This window comes from Amphiprion ocellaris, chromosome 17 (genome assembly GCF_022539595.1).
Source record: "Amphiprion ocellaris isolate individual 3 ecotype Okinawa chromosome 17, ASM2253959v1, whole genome shotgun sequence".
Taxonomy (NCBI): domain Eukaryota; kingdom Metazoa; phylum Chordata; class Actinopteri; family Pomacentridae; genus Amphiprion; species Amphiprion ocellaris.
Window position 1 is genome coordinate 10,863,087 of NC_072782.1, and position 25,288 is coordinate 10,888,374.

The window sequence follows — 25,288 nt, forward strand, 5'->3', positions numbered from 1 at the left end:
TAACTAGGAACACTGGGTACTTTTAACCACTTGAGGGCAGAAAGAGCTAAGGTCAGTGAGATGAATACGGCGCTAACATACCGTCCATGTGCTCAAATGTTCTTAACAATGTCTCGATTAGAATGACAAACATCGTTTTATTATCATGAGCAAGTATAGTGTGCTGACAACACTTGATCTTTTATTTCCTTGTTTAGCTGTGTTAGTTGGAAGCGAAGAGCTGTGCAGAACATGGAGTAATTTCTCCCAGAATTCTGTTACTGTTGACTTTAGATAGGGTCTTAATTAATAGTCTCTTAACAGTGTTTTTTTCTTTTCTTTTTTAACCAGAGAGCTATAAAATATTCCCTCTTACTTTGATCTGTGAAAGGTTTTGAAAATTTAACAGGGTGAAATGAGAGAGAGAAAAAAAGAAGTGTGTGTGTGTGTGTGTGTGTGTGTGCGTGCGTGCGTGCGTGCGTGCGTGCGTGCGTGCGTGCGTGCGTGCGTGTGTGTCTGTGTGTCTGTGTGTGTGTTGTGGGAATGTGAGTTCATATCTCTTGGAATTGTATTCGATAAGTTCTGTGCAAATGTGTTTTCAAATATTCTGCTTTGCATTGCCCAGAAAATTTCTCAATGTGTGTGTGATTCTGATTTGTATCCAATCTTTCCACCCTTGCAAAGCTGATGAGAAGACCTTGCCCCCAGCACCCACAATGCTAATGCTGTCCACAGAGGGATTACTCTGCCCATTTGCTCTACTCAACCTCAATCCTGGGGTTAAGCAACTGGTCTCACCTCCTACTGCCCTGTCCTTGGAAGGGGAAAGACTGCCCAAACCAGGTAAGAAAGCCAGTGAACTGAACAGACACTTGTGTAAAATGTTTTTGAGAGAGCTGCACAGTGATTTGTAGTCATACACTCCAGTCTTCCTTTCCCTCAATTCATGTGTTGATTGCTAGAGATTGTCAGATGCTGACATGTTGGCTGTTAAATGTGAACGTGTTTATCATAAAGTTTGGTCTTTCCTCATCTGTGGAGTTCAGTTTGACTCAACTCCACAGCTCAGTTTAGTGTAAGAGACCCGTCAATCAAATTAAACAAATGCTCAAATAAATCCCTCATTAAGCTTATCCTATTGTCTTAAAGGGAAAGACTTTTGTTCTGCATAAGATTTTCATTCCTACGCTTAATTAAATGCATTAATGAAGTTTGGACTTTGAAGTTTGGACTTACTTTACGTCATTAAATAGGACCTAAAAGGTTTTCAGTTGTGATAGTATTACAAGCACAGAACAGTTTTGTTGTTTGCAGAATCATCATTTGTCATTTTTCACACACCGTTGACAGCAAATGTAGTTCAAAATGCTGACATTCACTCTATATTATTTTTTGTTGTTGTTGCTGGATTGTGGTGAAGAATTAATGTAATATATTTTGTCTTATATTCAATGACATGTATTGGAGATGGATTGTTTTGGCCCTGGAAAGGAGCTTTGAGTAACTGTTAAATGCCTCCTTTTTTTTATCAAGCTAGCAAAGCAGCACTTTTACCCAGCCATACTTATTCAGAAAGATGCTCACTCGCATTTGAAAACTCATTTACAGTCTTGGCAAAAATGTGGTTTTAAGCTTTTACAGTGCCTATAAAACATGGTTGGTCTCCTTTGCACGTCTAATCTGGTTGCTTCTAGAAATAATAAGCTGTCCTTGTAAACAAAACTCGATCAAGATATGATGAGATAAAATGAAATGAAAATGAAAGCTAATTTATTTTCTGTTCACATGTTCTTTGGCGACCCAACAACCCACAACTGCTCTTCCATTCCTTCTGCCCCAGCTGCCCTCTCAAACCTTGGTCTTACTTCAGTAGCTGCACCCAGTCCTCCAACCATCGCTGCATCTTCCTCCGCTGCCCCCTTCAGCATCGTTCCTGCTGCACCTGTGTCGTCATCCTCATCGGGCTTCACTTTCTCGATCCCGACTACCTGCTCCACCTCAGCCCCTTCGGCGTTCTCCCTGGGGGGATCGGCACCTTTTGGCTCAGGCTTCTCCTTTGCCTCCAAACCTCCCTCTGACACTCCCTCCGCATCTTCAGCATTTTCTTTCAACACCATCCCTATCAAACCGTCAGCAGTGGCAGTCCCAGCTCCAGCTTCAACACCTCAGAGCCTTGCCACTGCTTCACCACCGACAGTGAAACTAAATCTAAATGAGAGGTACTGAGCTATAATATGTTATCTATTTCTGCTGAGATGTTGATGTTTATATACATATATTCAAACCTGTCTACCCTTCCTTTAGGTTTTCAGCTGTGGAGACTCCACCGCCAGCTTTCTCTTTCAGTTCCTCGCTGCCCAAAACAGTCGCCTCCAGCTCTAGTAGTTTGGCCGCCCCTGCACTCTCGACCACTAAGCCACCAGCAGTATTAGGTGAGAAAGACTATCAGACTAATGTATGTAAATATTATATTTGATTGAATCAATTTTTTGAATCCTTGAGTGCAAGTGCCACAGTTTATTATTCTAATAATGCTGGTCATTTTTCCAGCCCCAGTGCGTCCAGTTCAAACCACCACACCTCCCACAGTTGTCCAGAAGCCTTCTCCTGCTGCTCAGACCCGTGTCCAAGCTCCACAGGTATGGTTGACATTTTGCTCAAAAATATGTAAGCCACAAATTATTGTCAAAATGTAGTGATACAGTAGCATGAAAACTAGATTTAACTAATTGTTTGTGCTAAACTAGCTGCATTGTACCTCATTGCAGAAAGAAACACTGTGTCATTACAAGAAATACGAAGTCCTCAAGGAAAGAAGAATGACATGCATAGTACCAATAATGTCATGCAGCAAAGACTTCAATAGAATTCTTTATCAGCCACGCATTAGCCTCAAATCATTCCCTGTTTACTATATAGTACACTATGCTTACTATCTGAAATTTTATTGGAAAGTCCAAATCCTGATTGTGTACATGTAATCACTATTTTGCCTTCAAAAACTCCACCTTCGAGTCAACAAATAATGTCTGGGGCATGTACACTTCTTTCTGCCAACAATACAAATCAATGTAATGTGCTGCATTGTATCAATGCAAAAATGTTGTGTAACTCTACAGCTGTGAGTGATGATGCAAAATAATGATTATTAGTGCTCCAAACCTCCATGTAGTGCTCTCTGCTGAGTAAACTATTGAGTGCGTGTTATATACAGAGTGGTGAATGAGTGAACAAGGATGTGATTTTGAGCAAGACGCTTTAGGTTGCTAGGTTTGTAAACAGTAAACTGATTGCAGCCAAAAAAAAAGAATCACAAATGAACACACACTAATGAAATATATACCGATAGAACCTTTCTGGTAGCAGTTGCTACTAGCAACAGTAGTCAACTGACACCAACTGCTAATCACAGAAAAACGGTGGAGTTAAATCAGGTGACAGAAGTTTCAGATGATGTCTTGGTTCAGCCTTGCACCATTTTTATTTCTGTGCTTTTATGTGTTTCTTGTTCATTTCTGATAGCAGGTTTTGATGTATTTTATCACTTCTTGCTGCAGGCGGCTGTTAGTATGAAGGCCCTGGAGAAGCAGTTACAGCAAAAGAAGGACTCTGATCCCATCATGGCTGGTATATTGGAGGAGGTAAGACATATCATCAAGTTAATACTGAAATACCATCTAACAGTTAGCACTTTTGATTGGCGGGCTTGTAAGAAAAGGGATTGGATGTGGCCTGAGCTATTAAGCAGCCATTCTCAGTTCAAACTTTGCTTAATTTAGGCTAATGACATTGTTAATTGTTTGCTAAATTAAGATTAACTAATTTGTAAAGAGGATTGGTTGCACAACACCAGCTAGTTAGTACATAGTGACGTGCTGTTAATACCTACATCCAGTAACAGCCAGTTGTTTACTTCTGGTAGCTTACTAAACTGAAATGAGCCTGCTAACTGACATAACTGACCTTAACTTACTAATATATGATGTATTTACACTAAAAGAGGTCATGAGAAGAATAGAATATGGTCAACCTACATCTGGTCTGACTCTAAGGCACTTCATTTCAGACTAAATGTCCAAATTACATAGCATGAAGAGTGAACTGAAATTAACTTTGACAAGTCCTCAAAGTTGTTTGGAAAAACTTATCTGTACCTTGAAATACTATAGAGGTAGTGGTGTTTTGAATGTATTCAAATATTTCTCTCCACTTCACTTTGTATGGCTGTATTTGATACATTTTATTTTTGAAATCAATCTTACATTCAGTGCCTAAAACATTTCTGTATGTACAGTACTGCACAAATTATATATAGATGCACATTTTCATTAGCCAAGTCATTCCATCAGTATTGGATTTAATTGTGTAACAATTTATCAAATGGTTGTCTGAACCTAGTTACTGTTGTAGTTCCTAAGAACTTAGGAAAGAGTCGATACACCATGTTACTGGAGGATTTCCAAATAACTGTTGCAGCTTGTTACTGGACAAGTTCCAAGACGACATGTGCAGACGTCATCTGCACATAATGTTGAAATGTGTGTGAAAGAACTTCCCTGAAATAGTTTAATAACTTGGCATGTCTTTGATTTGCCATCAGATTGCACACTTCCAGAAGGAGTTAGATGACCTTAAGGCACGAAGTGCCAAAGCTGACTTTAAGGTTGGAACTAACGAGGAGATGAAGGATTTGAGGAAGGAGTCAGAAGACCTCCATATTTTCACCCTGGAGATCAAGGAAACTACAGAGGTAAGACCATGCTTGAAAAAACAGAACATGTTCAGTAACTGCTTGAGCTGACCCAAAACCTGGTGCACAAAAGCATATTCACCAGAAAGCTCTAACCTTCATAGCTGCCTGTTATTACAACACATATACAACACTGTTACCATCTTCTCCTCTTTTGGCAGTGGGGCACATAAGAGACAATGCATAAAATGTTTATATTTGGGTCTGACCCTTTACAAATGAATATAGTATGTAATGTGCTTTCTGTTCTTCTCCTTTTCAATATGTGATGTTCAGTGGACTGGAAAGGGTGTATTGGACAGCCCTAAATAATGTATTCATCAAAGTATATGTTGACTTAGGACTTTTTAGTCTTGTCTGTACATCCCTGAAAGCAAAGTTAGGAAAATGGCAGCACTCTAGCGGGCAAAAATATCTACCTTAGGTGTTTATCTTTTTTTGGATGAATTTACTTATTACTTACTATTTCTGTGATTTGCAGTCTCTCCATGGGGACATTGGCACACTGAAGACAACTTTACTGGAGGGCTTTGCTGGGGCAGAAGACGCGAAGACCCAGAGCGAACTGAGCAAAGACAGAAATTACAGACAGCTGCTGTACAAAAAACCTCTGGACCCACGCAGCGAGGAACAGCTCAAGGTAAATAAACATAGATGAACAAATGACTCAAACAATGTGTACATGAATGGGTACTGTGAATCCTTTTAAATCCTTTCAAAGAAACACCCACATGCTCATAGCATCCGTCTGTTTGATTCTTTGTTTCCTTTATTCAGGAGATACGCAGACTGTACCAGTATGTTATGTTTGCTGTGGAGGATGTCAATGACGTCCTGGATGTCGAGTGGGAGAAACACCTGGAGAAGAAGAAAAAGCAAAAGTGAGTGTAAAGGATGGCAGATGACCTTGCCAATAAATGGAGTCTTTGATGTGCGATTAAAAAAAAATGTTTGTTATGAAATATGTCTCTTCTTCACAGGCACATGGTTGTGCCGGGACGTGAAGGTCTGTTTACTACACTGGCCAACAACCTGTACATCATCAACCAGCAGAAGAACAGATTGGACCAGCTGGTGAAGCAACTCACTTCACTGCGCCTCTACAGCAAAACAACCACTCCGACCATAAACCAAAATACTGCTACGGCAACATCAGCTGGGTAGGAACTGGCAATTAACAAGGAGCAGGAGTAGAGGAATATAAAAATCTCTGTGATAAATTGTTATTAAAAATTTAGAGTTTGCTATGAAAATGCAAGGTACAGATTAGGTTTGGGAAATACTTCTTAATCCAAGTTATTCTTGGATTTAAATGAGACACAATTTGAATCTAGAATAGTTTTTGGATTATTAGAAACATGTTGCTTCTTGTCATAGCTCTTGAAAATACAGTGTGATATTAAAACATAGTGGCCAGTAAATAGCGTAATGATTACATTTCTTTCTGTATAGCAGCCTTCCCTGCATGCTAAGGGTTGTAGTGTTTGTAACTTCAAATACCTTGTGTCTGTGTTTTTCTTAGTTTGGAAAGTGAGCTTGAGAGTTTAAGGGATGCCCTCCTGAAAGCCAGACTGGACACTACCTCCCCTCAGGCCAAATCCAAATCTCCAGGTATCAGTCTTTATATGTTCTTGATATAAAAATGATAAAGGATACCATGTTTATTAATTTGCAACATGCTAACATAAAACTTTTCTCCAGCGGTGAAGATATCACCAGTTAAACAGTCACAGCTGCGCAACTTCCTTTCAAAGGGACAGATGCCTCCTGTGCGCTCAACTGCACCAGGTACTAGAAAACTATGGTTGTGAGTTCCAAGTGTGTTTTCGCTTCACTGTACATGCTCAAATGAAAGGACTGTTCCAATATTTAAGTTCATAGTAATATGTTGGCTAATTAGATCTGCTTCTTGTATTTTTCTTGCAGCTAACCTGTCCCGCTCAGCCTTCCTTTCACCTAAATACTATGAGGACTTGGATGATGTGAGTTCGACGTCCTCCCTGTCCCAGCCCTTGGACCCTCACCCACCTGACTTGGAGCTCGAAGAGGAGGAACTGCAGCCACTGCCCCTACCCATGACTGTCATACCACCATCATTGTCCACTCCCCGCCACCCCACAGTCGTCAGGACCCCCTCTATCCAGCCGGGCTTTGGAGCCATCCAGTCCACGCCTTTAACCAAAATTCACTCAGTACAGGGTATGGGCTTTGGTCTCAGCCCCATTGCCAGCCCTGGTAAGTAAATCCGTTGTTTTTCATTCAAAGTAATTAAATCCTGTTTTTATGTCACATTCGCAGTAAAATAAGAGTGCAGCTTACTGGACTGTTTAATAAATCTTGGATTAATATTTCAGTTCCAACCAATAAGATCAACCTCAGTGGGGCCGATAGCACTGCTCTTGCCACCAAGACAGTAAAGCATGGAGCTCCCCCTACTGAGAGGGCCATACCTGTCACCATCCCTGCCCAGCAGGCTGCAGCCACAGCTGCTCTACGCAGGCAGATGGCCAATCAGAAGACAGGTAGGAAAAACATACAGTAGCCCTTTAGGAATAATTACTTTAACAGTAATAAATATGTAACTACATTCTGTATATGAGAAGTTGTTTTATTTCATATCATATTGCTATACCCCTTGTAAATCACCAGGGGGAGGCATAGACTTACAGACCAATTGATATGAAACTGACAGCTTTCTGTCTCTGCTCAGTACCTCATCACCTCTAACAATTATTTACTAAGTTCTGTAATATTGAAATTAGGCTTTAATTGCCATGGAACTATTCAGTTACAGTTACATCTGTCTTGTTGATTTGTTTTTAAATTGAAACTCCATGTGCTTTCGTTTGTGTTCCAGCTGTTGTCAGTACTTCCCTGACAGAGTCCACTTTGAAGACAGTTCCTCAGGTGGTTAATGTCCAGGAGATCAAGGACAAAGGGCCTCCTGTGCCGGTTTCTTCCATCATCAGGTAAAACCTAAAATAATATAGACTATGACTAGGGAGTTTTTTTTCGGGACATGACTATTTCTACTTGGTAATGATCGCTGGTGTCATTGGATGTACTAGTCCCTGTTGTCTAAAACAGGATTACAGCGAGTAATCTGACTAAAGAAAATTATAATCAGTTAATTAGCCCTCTGATTAAATGTGATATTTAATTCTATTGCGCACAATTGTGAAAAGAGGTTAAAAATAATTTGACCATTTTATTGAAGTGAATGTCAAAATACATTCAAAGTTCAGTGGTGCTCGGTAGCTCATAGAGTAACAATATCATCATTAAACCTATTTTCGAGGAGTGTGGTGCACCATTAGTATTTTGGCACTGATTTTAAAAAAACACAGGCAGAAATTAGGCCTTATAATAAGAATAAGGTCTTATCTTGTCTTATGTTACCATTGTAGTCCTACAGTATTTGTAATTTTGTGACAGATTTTAGCTGTTTGACCCTGAATAATGCTCAGCAAACATGCAGCCAAAGGTAGATGTACTTAAAAGTTTAAAAATCAAGATGTACTAATCAGTGAGCTACAACACATAGTATCCATGAGTGAGTCATGGGGAAATAACACTGATGTAATTGTTATTCACTTCAACTAAAATTCAGTGATGCATCACTGATATGTACAGTGATCCTGTCTGCTGTTTTATGGGGGCCAAAGCAAGATTCACTCTTTAACATAATAATGATGATAATTATAATAGTAATAATGCCCACCAGTTGTTCTTTATTTTGGTTAAATACATATTTTTTAGCACACAGTGGCATCTCACAATCTGTCATTTAACAATTTTCTGTTTTAGATTCAGGTGAAAAGTACCTTTTTGTTTGTCCTATCTATCTGGTCTATTTCATATTTAATATTAAGCATCTTATGTAGCACAGTGTTCTGAAATCAAGTCTCTATCCACTTTAATATTTCCAACACAGTGAGTAGACAGTCTGTGACTGTAGGTCCTAGAGGGGTTCAGTGTTTGTTTTGTGCATGTCTCCCCAGCATAGATTTATCAGGTCATTGACTCCAACTAATCTTGAATCTAATGCATGCGATGGGGAGAGGCCAGCAGTCTTTGAGGACCCAGTTTGTTCTCTTAAGCATTGCTTCTCTTCCATATTCTCATCATTAAAAAAATCCTCATCCCCTTAATATTAGAGTTAAAAATGTCTTCATTTCCTTCCGCTTCCTAACCTCACGCTAATGTGTGCAGTATTGTTGATGATCCTATGTCTGTGTCACAGAGTGCATTATGACGGTGATGTGTAGTTTATTGTTTTGGATCTACTCCAGCACTCTAGATGTTAAAATGAGACAATAATTGTGATTTTAAAGACTGTCAGCTTTTTTTTTTACAATTGTAAAGGAGAAAAGTAGAACATCAACATAGTTTATAGTTAAAATCACAACTGATACACTCAATAATGGAGCCAAAACAGAACTGCGTGAGTCCTTCGTGTGCCACTGTATGCTGTCTGTCTAATGGTTCACTTCATACTGTTACTCTCTTCATTGCCTTGTCTTTGTGTTTTTCATTTTTATTCTTTTTTTCACTCTGCTATCCTTCATTGTTTTGCCTCTTGATGTCTCCTGCACCTTTCTCTTTCTGTCTCAGTGGGCTGTGCTCTACTTTTGTGCTTGATATTTCAGTAGGTCATCCCTGCTTGGGGCTTTTCCCAAATAAAGCATGCTCACAAAAAAAGCAGAGCAAAGCTTTTTGAGAGTACGGTGGTTATGAAAGAGGGCCTTTCCTTAAATTTGCACAAATATACTCTTCTTCTCTCAGTCAAACAATAATGGTTCCGCAGACATTTTTATATGTTATTCCTTCCTTGATGGAGACGTGATTACTACAATTTAATTTATCATAAGAACATATATCATCCATTTACAAATAATGTTATATAATCACAAATTAAACAATTCTTAGTTTTTGTCCGTCCAGTTACGGCAGCAGAGGGCAGGTTTCCACTGTCCGTACAAGATGTGGACACAAGATTCAATATTCCTTTATTGTAATTATCTGCATACATAGTAAAATGAAAAAGAAATTAAAGAAAAACATTCAGATAAAAACAGTGACACCTAACTTTATGTAGTGGATGTCTAAAAATAGTTGTAGGTTAAAATTTAACAGAAGAAGGATTTAAAAAGTGCATGTACTGTACATGATGGAGATCATTTTAGATGGCAAAAAGGTTATTGTAGCCATTATAAAAATTGCAGCAGCTTAAAAATAACAGGTAAAAAAATTAGAACGTGCATTTCCGAGATAGAATGTGAGGGCCATGGGGCGATAATCGTTGAGGCAGGCTCGGTTTGGCTTTTTTGGAGGGAGGGTGGTTTCGGACACTTGGTTTTACTAAAAATTAGCACTGAATTTCACCTAACACATTTTCATAAGGTATTTGTTATATTTTTTTCACGTGAATGTTGTTTCATGTCTCTCCTCTCCCTCTTTTGTTGTCTTTCGCAGCTCCTCAGCACCAGATCCAACCTCTCAGGCCTTTGCAGCAGTGTCCAACCAAGCCAAACGAGTGAGTATAATCTGTCCATTATTTACCACGCCGTCATCCGTCTTTTCATGTCTATTGTGACATTTAGGTGGCACATTGTTCCTAAAATGCACCTTTAATGGCTCACACATCAAATATGTTTTATCTTTTCTACTTTTACGGAATCAGAGTTTTAAATATTATCAACAACACACCAAAAACAGTATAAAATATTATCACTTTACTATATATTTAAAAACAAGTACCTGCTTTTTACGTTAGGAGATTATTGGTTAGTATGAATGTTGAAATATTCACTATATGTTAGATAGATAAATAGATAGATAGATAGAATTTGTATGATGTAAGGAGAAATAAATGTCTTTAATATATCTCTAGCTGTTCACATGCCAGTACTTAAACATTCAAAATCATGCATGCTTGATGTTATTGTACCCCTCCTCTCACAACTTGAAAGAACATTCAGCATGTGAAAATCCACAGATTGCTGACACTTTTGCATGTGAAAAGAGACCATTAACTGCATGAGTGAGAAATGTCCCAGGTTCATCCCATGCTGGTGTTACAAATTGCAGTTGGGTGACGGGGGAACTCCTCACACAAATTTTTTTTGAGTATAGCAGCCCCAAGTTCAGTTTAATAAAAATCACCCAAACATATAGTTCTTCTACCACGTGTGTACACACATTTTGTTTCTCTGCTTCTGCTTAAAAATTCCAGCTTCGTGCATGTGAACTGCAACTTGTAGCAAACAGTTGTGTTTTTTTTTGTTTTTTGGGGGTGTTTTTAATGTTGAAATCACATGTGCTTGTCTTGTGTTTTTCTGTAAGGAATAGAATTATACCATGATAGTCATTTCCTGCACTTACCTAAAACTGTCTCTGCAGAATCCTGCCCAAGGTATCCAAAAGATGTCCACTGAAAATACATCCATCCCACAGACAAGCTTTGTGTTTGGTAAGTAATGGCAGATATACTGGTCATACCCAAATTGTCTCTTATGTATTGACCTGATCTGGTTACACATAAACACAAATTTCCAAAAACATTGTTCATGATCCTGGATTATCAGGTTTTACAGACTTCATAATCTTTTTGTCCTTCAGGTCAGCCGTCCAAAACAGATCTTTCTGTGGCTCCTGCTAGCTCAGTGGAGCAAAGCACCAGCAAAGGATTCTCTTTCGCTTCAGGGTGAGTTAACTTAGTGAAATAATCAAAAAGACATTCTGAGATCATTTACTATCATCATATTAAATTTACAGTATATTTGTGAATAAATATATTCTTATTAAAAGAGCAGTCTAAGAAAGATTTACTTTTATCTTTAGTTGAGTTCTTGAAAAATGTTGGAATATTTTGATTCCTTCACTTTAAACTGTGTATATTTGAATGCATCCTATCAAATGGGATTTGAAGCAGCCTTCTAAACCCTTCCAGCATCATAAAGCTTTGTTTGACTGTGGGACATAATAGCTGCTGGAGAACTGTAATAGGTTTTGTACTAAAACGGTGTGGGTGAGACTTGATTCATTAATTTCCATCTCAGCGCCACCTTCTACTGTAATCACACAGGTGAAGAAAGGGTGGGTGGAGGTGATCAGTTATCTACAGCACTGTATTGTTCTGACTCTCCAAATACCCCTGCAATTTGATGAAATCCCTCTTGAAATTACACCCACCCTACATTTTCTGTTTCATTCTGAAATAATTCACATTACACAAAATAAAGATAATCTTGCCATTGTTCCATTGTGAGTTAAAATATTTGCTTTTGCAGGTCTTCAGGCTTCAGCTTCGCCTCAGTGTCACAAGGAGCTGGAATGCCACAAGGTAAAAACGATACAGCAGCGTGGTATCAAGGAAGTTGAAGATTGATGTTCACTATACATGTAGTCATCATTTTTCTTTTTTTGTTCTTTTTTTCTCCAGTGAAGGATGTGAATAAATTCTCCTTTGCTGGAAATGGCAAGATGGTGTTTGGCCAGACTGCAGAGGAGTCCTTCTCGCTCACCCCTAAGTCCACCTCCCCTGCTCTTGGCTCTGGGTCCCCCACGTTGGCTCCAAACCCATCAGGTGAAGCAGTCAAACACACCTCAACCACAGCTGCTCTCAGGACAGACCCACAGCCTCCAAAGACGATCGGAGGAGAGACTCTGGGCAGTTTCTCTGGACTGCGTGTGGGCCAAGGTGAAGAAGCAAAAGATTCTACCACCAAACCTGCTGCTGCTGCGTTTACTTTTGGGGAGAGTGGACTTGGCATTAGCAAGGGAGCACCACAGTTTAGTTTTGCTGCGGGTCTCCAAAAGTCTACAGAAGATTCTGCAGCAGCAGACTTGTCCAAGGGCACAGCATCTGGCAGTTTGTTTAAGCCTCCTGAATCAAACTCCAAGCCAGTCTTCTCTGTTCCACAGTCTGGCTCAACTGCCTCAGCTTTGCCTACATCTTTCAGTAGTCTTCTTGCAGCTTCTTCAGATTCATTAGAGGAGCCGAAGGCTCCTCCGCAACCTTCAGAACCCACACCGCCCCCTGACAAAGAGTCTACTCTCACTGAACCTGTGGTAGAGAGCACCAGTAGCTCTGTAGTACCTGAGCCTGCGGCAGATGCAGCCACCACAGAAACCACAGCAATCACACCGACACCCGCAGCACCAACACCGTCCCTTCCTTCGGCCACTACTGCCCCTGCTCCAGACCCTCCCTCTACCATCACTGCACCAGCTGAAGCAACGCCTCCAGCACCAGCCAGTGCTCCTTCTACATTAGAAGTCACACCTGACCCCTCTGCCAGTGCTCCTGTGCCTACATCAGCTGCTGTCACCACAGCACCTGTAACCCAGGTAGCTCCAGCAGCATTCCAAGTGCCCAATTCTGACAAACCTGGATCCATTTTTACTCAGCCTGCTCCTGTCACAACAGACAGCAGCTCCCTTGGAGTCACACCAGTTATCATCACAGTTACTCCAGCAGCCACCACTCCCACCCCTACAGTTGTGAACAGTGCAGCAACTACTACTGCTAACACAGTGTTTGGGCAGTCTGCAGCACCTCCAGTTTCTTCAGCCCCAGCATCCACAGGATTTGGCTCAGCTGGGTTTGGTGCATCAACTGGAGCAGGTTTCGGCAAATCCGTTTTTGGCCAGGTGAGTGGCTTTGGCCAGCCTGCCAGCAACACTGGAACATCTGGTGGTTTTTCTTTTGGCCAATCTGCATTTGGAGCAAGTTCTAGTGCTGCGACAACTGGAGGAGGGGGTCTTTTTGGTGCTTCTACTGCTAGCAATGCGAGTTCCTTTTCCTTTGGTACGAGCAGTGCCAACACATCCAGCAGCACTGGCTCCGGGCTGTTTGGACAAAGCACAGCCCCAGCGTTTGGCCAGAGCTCTGGATTTGGACAAGGATCTGTGTTTGGGAGTAACACCACCACATCCTCATCTTCAGGATTCAGCTTTGGACAGCCCTCAGGTAAGCCTTGACTTAATCAGATTAAGAGTCCCTCTCTTTGTTTTTTGCATAAAACCTTTTTCAAAAAAGTATTTCCATGGTATTTTTCTGGTATGTGTTATGTGCTATAAATTATGTAAATTGACTTTGACTTGATTTAGTTCTGTGGCTACTTATAAATAGCCGGCTTTCAAAAATAATGGCGTCATCCAGCAAACACGTTGTTACTCAAAGTGGTGTGGTAATCAGTAATCAGAACTACATGGCTACAAAGAGTTAAGTCACATCTGACAATGTTGAAGCTAACACTGTCTGACAGCCTGTGAATTACATTGATATGTCTCTGAGGGCAGCGCAGGAGGCTGTACAAAATTATGGGCAAATCTCATTGACCCGCACATGTTGTGGTGATTGAAGCCAAATGTGGCACTTCTCTTTGATCGTCTTGCAGGAGAGAGGACACCTGGTTTTGTAGAATTTCAGTCTGAGTGGGTCAGAGGGAGTTGTCCCATTCCCAAAGATTCTCTGAATTCCCAGAGCAGTATGGGAATGTCTGTGTCTCTGTGAACAGCTGATGCCAGTGTATGAGCTCAGCAGTTAGACACAGCTTGTCATTCCTGTCCACAGACTTTATGGGGGGTCCAAGTTTCCACAGTCAGCTCATTCTTTTTATGACATTGGGGCAATAATGGGGAGTTACATAGTGGTGGCTATGGAATTTGTGCGGCATCACCAACCAAATGCCAACTAGTAATGTAGTGTAAATAAAGAATGCCTTGTCTTTGATTGCATTTTGCCTTTTGTTCTTATCACAGCTTTTGGCTGCTCTTCTGCCACCCCTGTGTTTGGCCAGCAATCTAACAGCGGGAGCATATTTGGACAGGTATCTACTGTTTGATTAATAGAGCAACCCATGAATAATATATATAAATATTATTTTGACTTAAAAAAAAATCCTATTCATTTAGACAACTCGTATAACATTTCTCTTCCAGCAACAGCCATCATCTGGCGGAAGTCTATTTGGCTCAAGTTCAGCCAATACAGCCGGCTCATCTGCTGGTGGAGGATTCTTCAGTGGTCTGGGAGGCAAACCGAGCGAAGACGCTGCCAACAAGAACCCGTTCGGCACTGCTGTCTCCACTGGAGGGTTTGGACAGTCCACTCAGACAGGTAAACTCATGCAGTTTATAAAAGAGTTTGCAGGGCTAATGGCAACATATGAGGAATAATCACAAATTGATTAGTCTGAACACTGGCTTCAGATGTATGTGGAATTTCTGAGATGGTTTTATTTTCATTCTACTCTCTGTGAATATGTTGTTGACTGAGTGTTAACTATGCTTTGTTGTGTGCTTTACCATACAAGAAACCAATTGAAAACCTTTGAAAGTTACATTTATCTGCCTATGTCTTCTCCAGGTACCAACAGTCTCTTTGGGAATAGTGGTGCCAAGACATTTGGTTTTGGACAGTCCTCCTTTGGAGAGCAGAAACCTAGCGGAACCTTTAGCACTGGAGGAGGAAGTGTTGCATCCCAGGGCTTCGGCTCCTTTTCTTCACCTACAAAACCAGGTACAGCTTCAGCTCTATTGTTTTTCTTTTTTTATTTACCCTAATAGTGTTGGGATTCTTTAAACCTTACTGTCTCCTCCTTCAGGTACTCTTACCTGCCATGAATGCTGTACTTAATTGTACTTTGTGGGTAACACTTTACAAGGAAATTTAAAGCTGTGACATTTTCAAACCACAGTTGTTTCTTAGTGCTGTTCATTCTTCCTTAGGCTAGCAATTCAATTTGTTAATTAGAACTGACACAAGGAGCAAGAAATATAGTTTGGTTATGAGATAACTCTGTGCATACACACATTCACCTTAGAGGGCCTGCATTAGTTATGTTTCATATTCTCTGTTCTTTCACATTTTCTCAGGGTCTGGCTTAAGGGCTCTGGTTTAGTGATGTGTGAGGTACAGTGATAGTGGGATGGCTGTGATAGGAACCCTGCGCACCTATACATAATCCCATTTTACTCTGCAGCCGACTCTTGACATTGCACTCTCCTTTATCATCTGAGCTACTGCAAGTGCCCTTATCTCCTCACCCCAGCAGAACAGAAAGTCAGGTAGTCAGATGCTCTGTCATTACCTGCCAGAATATTACTGATGCTGTGTTAGTTTCAACACTGCTAGGTCACAGTGCAATGGCTGAAAAGATGTGACATGTTTATTTCAGTAAAAATGACATGTACAATACACATAATATCTACCTATGCTACATTACTTCAAAAATTGTCATTTTATTTATAAACAATCTTTGCTGCAGATGCCACTGCAGGGTTATGGGTAAAGTCAAATGCAACTAATTTATTTTTTTACAATCATGCAGTGCACTGCTGAGCCAAAACATTATGACTGCTCACAGATGAAGCGAATAATTGATTATTTTGTAACAATGGTCCAAGTCAATGTCTGAATACAATCATTCTTTGCTTTGTCCTCGCTGATTTGTTATGCAATGCTTGGTGAACGATCGTTACCATTTGTATGAAAACATCCACATGTTTTGCCGTCAATTCATTTTGTTAGTTTTGGTCATGGTCTCACCGCTTTAAAACTGTTTTGTTTCATTTATATTCGAAGTGACTGATGTCAGGCAGTATGGTAACAGTTTGTATTTGTTTCACTTAGGCTGTCATGAGATGTGTTAGACCTCCATGTACAGTGATTTGTTAGCTAGTGGAGAATGGGGAAAAAATGATCCCTTGTAAGAATGCCAGTAGACTTCAATTTTGACATAATGATACAAATAACATGAGGTGCATGTAACGGAATGAAAGCATGAGGATAAACCTGCATCCACATATAAAGCAATATACTCGTTGCCCATCACCTTGTTGCTCTCAGTTGGACATTCGTGAACATTTTAGGCTGTACAGACTGTGACCAAAATGATTGCATCTGCGACCTTTTCTTGAGAAGTGCACAAGTTGAAATTTCAGCTGTTCGCATTTGTGAGAGTGAATGATGATCATTAAGCTGTATTGGTGTCGCTGTTTTACTTTTATAACTTCAGTGGCTCTGTTGGTCTGTCCCTGCCTGGTGTGTAAAGCAAGATGTTTAGTTGACGTGTGTTATAAAGATAAAGTAATCTGTAGCTGATTATTTTAAAATAAAATGAGGGAAGAGGAGCTAGACAGAGATGTCCAACACAGATACACCTGACGATCAGAGGACAGGTGGAGGCAGGAAGATACAGAACTGAAGAAGGAAAAAGGAGTTTATTCATTTACAATGGCTAATGTAGAAATAGGGCCGCAAAATTAAATATACATCAATCACAATGATGATTTTAGCTTTGCACCATTACATGGACACTATCTACTGCAGTATCTACGCTTAAAAATGCGAGCTTCTCATGAAATGCAGAGCGCACCTACATGCGCTATTTTTTTCTCCTCATTGAAAAGACCACATGTAGAAAAAAATCACTTGGTTCCATCTGGGACAAATGTGACATTAGAATGCCCTAGTTTACGCTTTTCAAGGTAATTTTTGGTCGCTCACCTGTCTGAGCACCACATCTACCCAGCAGCAGCTACTGTAGCCTGCAGTGTGGGGCGTTTAGGGAACATTGGTAAATGTGGTGTCTATTGATAAGAAAATACTCAGCAAGTGATGTGTTTTGCTTGTGACGAGGTGGGACCAAATGAACAAGTGCAAAATTCAGTCTGGAGCCCTGCTCTGTAGTTGTCTAGATAACCCTGTTGCATATGCTCCCTCCCAAATGCTACACAATTAAAGTGGCTAACCTACACTCCAGCAGTGACAGTTCATTCCCGTTTAATTAGGTCTAGTTCATGCACACGTACTTTAATAGATGTTAGTAGACGGATCAGTTGCTTTAGAACAGGAAAATAATATACCGACGTCTGTGATGATCCTCAGGGCTCAACCTGAGGTCAGTTACTGTATGCACATGATTAACTGCAAAACTGCATCTGTGTGTGACAACTCACTGGTCTGAGGCGAGGAAAGTACACAGTATTGTTGCCCGTTAGATCTTTCTTCATAGGTAACCAACCCACACAATGAACTTTCCATATGCCAGGGATATCAAAAATGTAAACCCAGACATTATATTTTAGTTTTTTGTTCTTATGAGTTATGTTTGAAACGGCAGTGATGAGCTGGTCTTCATTTTGATGTGGTTGAAATAGTAGGAAGCAATGCTATGTATGTTGTTTTCTTATGGTAAACATGTGGGGAACTCAATTGTTGCAATTTACTGCTCTGGTAGTCGCCCACTTGATGTTGCCAACAATTATATTCCCTGTCATCGCTACACGTCACTGAATTTCATTGACATTTCATGGTCTCTGGTTGCCACATCGCTGCTTGTCCCTTCCTTAAGGCAGAAGACTTCCTGTAATTCAAGACGAAACCCCCTTACAGAGCACACAAAACCAAATGAATATCTGTTTCAGAGCTGTGTGTGATTAACTTATTACAGTGGGGGCTGGTTCTATTCTTAATAAACATACAGTGTACTGTATATACATACATGCATGAAGTACATACATGACCAAGCACTTACTTAGGTACAGTGATTGTCATCTAATACAGCTCTTCAATAAGTGCTACTTTTACCGCGTGTATACATTTTCAGGTTTTGTTCACATTGTGAGAAAGGTGATACTTCTGTTTTAATATAGAGGTAGCAGTAAATGGAGACAGTATATTGGGCAGCATTTGTTGTACTATAATATACTATTAACATAAATAAGCAGGGTGCAAAATAATGCAGTTATGGTGTAAACTGCCCGCTACACTCCTAAGAAACCAAGCTCCACAACTATGTAGCATATTAACAATTTCAATTGGATCGGGTGCACAAGAAATGAAGGACAGCATAAATTTAGGAAAGAAAAGCTAACTTAATGCCACTCCTAATGGATCTGTGGATCATGTTCTTCTTTCTTCGACTTTTTTTGCCAGTCTTGGTTGGTACACGCAGTGCTAGCAGCAGGCATCCAAGCAAACCCTTAGCTCCACTGGGATATTGGTACTGCTCAGCACACTAATGCCCTATCACTGGCCTATGTCAGGGGAATGTAATCTTGTTACATTAGCTCAATCAATTATTTACTGGGGCATGCTGCTTGCCAGGCTGTAATTTCAGCACACCCTTTTCTCCCCTGCCACTCTGAGGCTTTGAATTGGTGTGAAGTATTCACCCTGTCTGTAAGCTGTCATAGTGTGCTGTTACAAAGAAGTAATGTACTGTACACAACAAGACACAATACTGTCACTGCAATACACATATGTTTCTTGTAAGACGCAATAGGGGAAAATTTTGAAATATGATCAGAATACTTCCTTTTTGTTACGGCTTTTTACTGGTGTAGAGTTATTAACCTTCTGGTAGTGTCAGCCCTGGTTCACATATGGAATGTATGTACAGTGATATTTACACAGGAGTTCAACCTGGACACTCAAGTGTGAAGCATTTATCTCGGTTTGCTGTAGAGGCCTTACCTTAGGCGAAAATACCATCGACATAGGTGAAATATCCTATGCAAATACAATGTGTATGGAAAATTTTCAGACTCTTTCCACATTTTGTTGTCAGACTCACATTAAACAGAATTCATTTTTTTTTCTCACCAACCTTCAATTCTTCACATTGGTAAAGCAAAAATAGGGTTTAGGAGTGTTTTGTAAATTTATCATAGATAAGACTGAAATACCATTTTTACAGAAGTACTTTAACCCTTTAGTGAGCACTTGGTGAAAGCTCCTTTGGCATCAATGACAGCCTCAAGCCTTGTTGAGAATGATCCTACAATCCTATAAAGAAGAGATGCTTAGTGCCTGGTTTCCTCGACACTCACTGTTGGGACTCGCGGCCAAGTAGCTCTCCATTCTCACCATCTCAACAAAGGAACTGTTGATCTGATTCATAGTGACCACTGAGTTCTTGGTTTGCTGTCTGACCAAGGCCCTTTGTCCCAGATTGCTCAGTTTGCTGGGTCGCCAGATCTAGGAAGACTGTTGGTAGTTCCAGACTTCTTCCATTTGAGTGATTATAGATGATGATAATGGATGCTACTGTGCTCTAAGGCACGTTCAGTGTTGCTGTCATTTTACTGTGCCCTTCCCGGGGTCTGTGCCTGCTTGAACACAATTCTGTCTCACAGGTCTAGGGACAGTCTCTCAAACTCATGGCTTAACTTTCACTCTGACATATGCCCTTAACTGTGAGACCATTATATAGTTGTGTGTGCCTTTCCTAATTATGTCTAATCAACTCCATTCAATTTGTTTAAAAAAAAAAAAAAAAAATCCTGAAGGGCCACTGATAGAATTAAGAGACACCTAAGCAATATTGTGTCTTCGCAAAGTGTCTAAATACTTGGATAAAGTAGATGTTTCAGTCTTCTGCTTTTAATAAATTAATGAAACCAACAAGCCTTTTTTTGCTTTGTTGTGGAGTATGCTGTGTAAATAATGAGAAACATGTTTTTTTCCAGTCCGTTTAAAAAACAATCTGAAAAATAACAAAATGTGGAGCATTTGAAAGGATCAGACAAATTCTATGTGTACTGTTTTGCTATTGTCACCCCGTGCTTTAAAACCCACAGAAATGGCATTATGACTCGCCCCTGTTTGTCTTTTCTTTAGAAGCTATGCTGGGAACCACATAACTCCCTCTGTATGTTCCACTGCGTTCTGTCACAAAGCTTTTATCTTGTTTCCTTTCTGCAGGTGGTTTTGGCAGTGCTCCAGTGTTTGGGAGTCCCCCTTCTTTTGGTGGTACCCCAGCATTTGGTGGTGGAGCATCATTTGGCTCCAGCCCTTCTTTCAGCAACCCCATGGGTTCCTCAGCCGGTAAGGTGTTCGGAGAGGGAACAGCTGCTGCCAATATGGGAGGATTTGGGTAAGAATCTTTGTATGTTCTGTGAAAGGGTCGAATGAAACGTTATGGATCAGCAATAGACTCTTCATCAATAGCAATGAGAAATTTGTAAATACAAACTGTCATGAAAGCACATAGTGAAACCACACAGTTAGGTTGCATGAACAAACCTCAGTGGTGCTCCTTCACTGGCTTATAAACATCCTGTCAGATTTCACCCTCCATTGTGGTCCCGTGGGTTTAGTGTAGGTCTCTCGAGGTGAGCTAGTCCGAGACTGCCCCAAGGGGTGACAGCCTTCCTTTACACTGGAAAAAATGCCCCTATCAAAACAAGAAAAAAAAACTTATTTCAAGGAACTTTTACCTTGAAATATATAATAAATAAATATTCGTATCTCAAAATAAATATCCGGATACCACCATCACGACCGAATATTCGGATATTCGAATATTCGGGTCCAGCCCTAGAAAAAATTAATATATTTTCACAGTGAAACTTCTGATGTCCACATTTTCAACATTTTTGGGAAATCTTTGAAAATTATTTGGTGGAAAAAACAAATGGTAAAAATGTTTCTTAAGAACATTCACAAAAAAATCAACAAAAATCCAGCGAATTTCGCTGGATTTTGGTTGATTTTTTTGTGAATGTTCTTAAGAAAATAGAAGTTTTACTGATATATGTAATCACTTTAGATATTTTTAGAATTTTTTTGGAAGATTTTTACTCATTTTTTGGAAAATATTTACAAGAATTTTCTTGCCAAATTTGGGGGATTTTTTTTAAAAATAAACCTTTTAAGGGAAACTTTTAAGGAATTATTGGAATTTTCTTGCTGAAGGTTTTGCACATTTTCAGAAATTTGGTGAATTGTTTTGCTGATTTTTGGGATTTTTTTCAGACAAGGAAACAATATTTTTTGTTGACTGTAAATGAAAACAGCAGGAGGGTTAAAACAAGTCCCTTCATCTTGCTAAAATGTCACTCAAGAGAATTTATCTTAAATCGAGTGGGATGAGACATTTTGACTAAAAATAAGAGAAATAGACTTGGTAAGATTTTGAGTTTTTGCAGTGTATCCATATTTATTTATGTGTGCTTTTCATTGTTGTGTTGACATTAAAATTCCCCGTATGCCTGAATAGCTTCAAAGCAGAGTTGTTAAATTACAAATAACCATTTTTTTCCTCTTGGTCTTTATTAAAAGTTGTTCATTTTAAAAAAGTAATCATTATCAACATTGAGTGAAATGAAACATATTTTTTTAAAATAAATGTTTCAGCTCTGTTGCCCACCCCTAGTTTTGATAAGCCAAGACATTATACACAATAATTCAGTAATGCTGATTTCAGAACAGCCAGTATGTTTTAATTTTGCAAAGAAACCTTTTTGCTCCTAATTGCTAGTTGTTTTCTTGCATGCATTCAAAACTAAAAGTGGTAATGGATGGTTGCTAGTTGCTGCTTTAGTGAAAATGGCAGCTCGTGCTGATCACAGTATGAATACATCTAGACTCACTTGGCAAAAAATAGAAGTGTTTTTGTTTTTACATCTGTTATAATGATGGTTTAGGTCAACGCCGCCTCCAACATTCAAGGCGTAAAGCAGCAAATATTTTATGTGGCACAACTAAAGTAATAAGCTAGTGTCACACATTAGACCAGCTGTTTATGTTTTTTCTCATCACGTTGCTGCAGATAGCTACTTTGTGAAAATGCCAGCATCACCAGGCTGTGTGCAGTACAGAAGGGGAGGCAGCAGGATTTTGCCTGCAGCTTGGAGCAGCTTTTTCGGAAAACAGAACATCTGTGTGCTCGAAAGCATAACACATAAAACGAGCGAAGGACAGCATTCACAACCCTGTTAAACACCCCATTAACATTATAGGACTGAGGTAAAATAAACTGAATCTCAATTATTAAGTGAGCGAATCCGCTTTCAGTATATACACACATCCTAATTCCTGCAGGTAAGCCTTCAGGCGGCAGGACTTTGTATTGAGGTTTTAAAATTGACAGAAAAATCTTAGTGCAAGATGTGCTTACTAGCTGTGTCTGAATCTTAATGTCTTCACTGACGCTGAGTTTGCTCAGCATTTGTTCATCTGACAAAGCAAATATGCAGCATTGTGACTCACGCATGTTGATTCATCCTGTTCACATCAGCTGCAGAGTTTTTCTGATGCTAACTAATTTGGCTCTCATTTTTATTGAACTTCCAAACTGTCTCTATCTCAAACATGTTGGACTTTCCTTTATTGATGCCACTGCACAGCATGCTGTTATTAAGGGGTAGATGAGGAGCACTTGGGTTGATGTAACTCATCATTCTGTAATTGTCATATACAAATGAGATTGCATACAAGTAGATGATTGAAATCGCAATTACTTGTTTAGCCCTACTCTGAAGTGTTATGTACTGACATTTTACCACTAAATGGAAAAGACCAACAAGTCAGCCTTGTTCAAATTCAAATTTATTTTTAAACTGCAGGGAAATTGATTACTTAATCTTTTCCTCATTCTCATCATTTCCACTCCTCTGATTTTGCCAGCTGTATTAACCTTGTGTGCCTTCTCCGTGTGCATGTGTTTTGATACCAGAGAGCGTGGCAACAGGCCAAAAACTCTGGGGCTCTGTGCAGGACTAGATTATTCCCCTCAGATAATCTCACTCTGGGGTCATGCGGCCTGGAGATTAAACTGGCATGCTCTCCCTCTCTCTCCCCCTTGTTTTGCTTATACTCTCTTTTCTCTCTCTTGGGAGTCAGTGGGCATGAGTCCTGTAGAAGGGATTACCACTTAAATCCCAGCCTCTCAATCCTAGCACACGCAAATACTCGCACACATACACCAACTTACATCTTCTGCCTTGCTTGCATGTTTACTTGGAGCAGAACAAAGAATACATCCTGGTCATGAATTAGTTCTCTTATCGCTCTTCTTTTTACCTCTCCATCCAAATAAATTGTTGGTTCGAAGCATGGCTGTTGCACGGCACCCAGTCCTAAGGCTTAATGTTTTCACGCATTTAGTCTCATCATTGCTCCTCAGTGTAGCTATTTATTTTTCAGTCATGCCTCTTAATTTAACCACATCACACCCTCTGCTTCTGTTTTCAGGTTCGCCTCACCCCCCAGTGCCCCGTCTTTTGGTGCTCTAGCCAATCAGGCCGCTCCGTCATTCGGGAGCCTGGCCCAGCAGGGCCCTGGGTTTGGAAATCAGCCCAGCAGCTTCTCGGGCTTTGGACAACAGCCACAGGCAGGAGGTGAGACTACTACTTTAGTCGCAGTTTTTTTTTCTCCTTTCCTCCCTCGTTGTCTCCTGTTGTCCTCTTTCCTACTAGCATTTATTTAAATGTTGAAGCCACCACAGTCAGTCGCTCAAGTGTTATCAATAAGCCATTCTTCCAGCATCTTTACAGTTGAATAATGGCAATGACACAGCATCTTTTAGCCTGTGAGATCTGTCCCGTGTTTACCTCTTTTTATCCTAGTAAGTTATACAAGCAGAGCAAATCACAATTTTAATCCCCCACCCACAATTTGTCCAATAGCTCTTGGAAAGCTTACTGCTGACAGATAATTTTAGCCTTTTATTACAATATCTATAAATGTAAAATATAAATAGAAAAACTGATTTTATTAATAAATTGATATGAACAACATCAAATTGCAGGGTTGATTGCTCACCTGATGAAGCCTTATAAAAAAAAAAGGTCAATTTCCTCTTTTGGTGACAAGTTTTGAGTTAGAACAAAACATACCCAAGACCTCCTGCCTCCACAGAAACATCAGGTTCTAGTTTCAAGCCTAATCAAGTCAATTTGGTTGGTTTTTATAATCATTACACCTTTACTGCAATGAGTTAACTGTAAAAAAATAAAGAGACAGCAATAATCTACATCAAATAGCACCAGCATGAAAGTCATGTCATGTGAATTATATTTGAATACTGAATCCAATGAACTGATGATGAAACTTCTGTCAACTTTCACCCTACATTCCTGTAGCTACAGTTCTATTTGCAGAGATGATGGGCATGCATGTCTCTGAGTTTGACCCACATAACTTAGTTTGCAGTCTTCCTTCTATTTTTTCCTGTGATTATTGTCTCTCTTTTTTTTTTTTTTTTTTTTTAGTCTCCTTGTTAAATCATATTTTCCTTTTTTCCTGCAGCCTTTAGTGGCTTTGCTGGTGTTTACATGCCTACTGTACAGTTGTCCTCAGACACACAGATTTGTCTGTCACAGATGACTCATGCTGCTAAATGAGACTTCCATTAGGACTGTTGGCACACTTGCAGCCCCAAGGTTTTATTGCTGTAATCGCCCAATTAATCACCGTTTCTCTATTTTGTAGGATTCTCCGGAAACACCTTTGGGTCTGCAAATCAGTAAGTGTTGCCAATATATCTAGTTTTGATTGGTGTCTTTTTATGTTTTCAGTGAGAGTGAGTAGACAGACCTACATTTCTATGTCGCTCTCTGCCAGCAGTGTGTTAGGACTCTGTGCAGCTCACATTTTGTCTTCCTCAGTTAGGCTCCCTATAGCACCTTTCAGATTCATTCCCTTCCTTCATCTCTCTTTGTCTTCTCGAGTCCGATTCAACTCCATTGCTGCTTCACTGTCTTAACATACAGTGAATGTTTTGTGTTTGGTACTTTAAGTAAGAGATCAATAACACATTA

The 25,288-nt window shown here is 39.9% G+C and overlaps 1 protein-coding gene across 1 annotated transcript in view; it reads left to right on the plus strand.

Moving 5' to 3' along the window:
* nup214 (nucleoporin 214) overlaps positions 1 to 25,288 on the plus strand; it is a 35,503-nt gene that overhangs the window by 7,270 nt on the left and 2,945 nt on the right. The window contains exons 11-35 of the mRNA XM_023283773.3: positions 664 to 822; positions 1,820 to 2,198; positions 2,284 to 2,411; positions 2,530 to 2,618; positions 3,537 to 3,620; positions 4,580 to 4,729; positions 5,211 to 5,369; positions 5,507 to 5,610; positions 5,710 to 5,889; positions 6,252 to 6,340; positions 6,431 to 6,517; positions 6,656 to 6,964; positions 7,084 to 7,251; positions 7,587 to 7,698; positions 10,205 to 10,265; positions 11,132 to 11,201; positions 11,351 to 11,435; positions 12,022 to 12,074; positions 12,174 to 13,703; positions 14,498 to 14,565; positions 14,678 to 14,855; positions 15,105 to 15,257; positions 20,448 to 20,619; positions 23,721 to 23,866; positions 24,960 to 24,993. Of these exons, the coding sequence (XP_023139541.2) occupies positions 664 to 822; positions 1,820 to 2,198; positions 2,284 to 2,411; positions 2,530 to 2,618; positions 3,537 to 3,620; positions 4,580 to 4,729; positions 5,211 to 5,369; positions 5,507 to 5,610; positions 5,710 to 5,889; positions 6,252 to 6,340; positions 6,431 to 6,517; positions 6,656 to 6,964; positions 7,084 to 7,251; positions 7,587 to 7,698; positions 10,205 to 10,265; positions 11,132 to 11,201; positions 11,351 to 11,435; positions 12,022 to 12,074; positions 12,174 to 13,703; positions 14,498 to 14,565; positions 14,678 to 14,855; positions 15,105 to 15,257; positions 20,448 to 20,619; positions 23,721 to 23,866; positions 24,960 to 24,993 (4,747 nt within the window). The remainder of the gene's footprint in view (positions 1 to 663; positions 823 to 1,819; positions 2,199 to 2,283; positions 2,412 to 2,529; positions 2,619 to 3,536; positions 3,621 to 4,579; positions 4,730 to 5,210; positions 5,370 to 5,506; positions 5,611 to 5,709; positions 5,890 to 6,251; positions 6,341 to 6,430; positions 6,518 to 6,655; positions 6,965 to 7,083; positions 7,252 to 7,586; positions 7,699 to 10,204; positions 10,266 to 11,131; positions 11,202 to 11,350; positions 11,436 to 12,021; positions 12,075 to 12,173; positions 13,704 to 14,497; positions 14,566 to 14,677; positions 14,856 to 15,104; positions 15,258 to 20,447; positions 20,620 to 23,720; positions 23,867 to 24,959; positions 24,994 to 25,288) is intronic.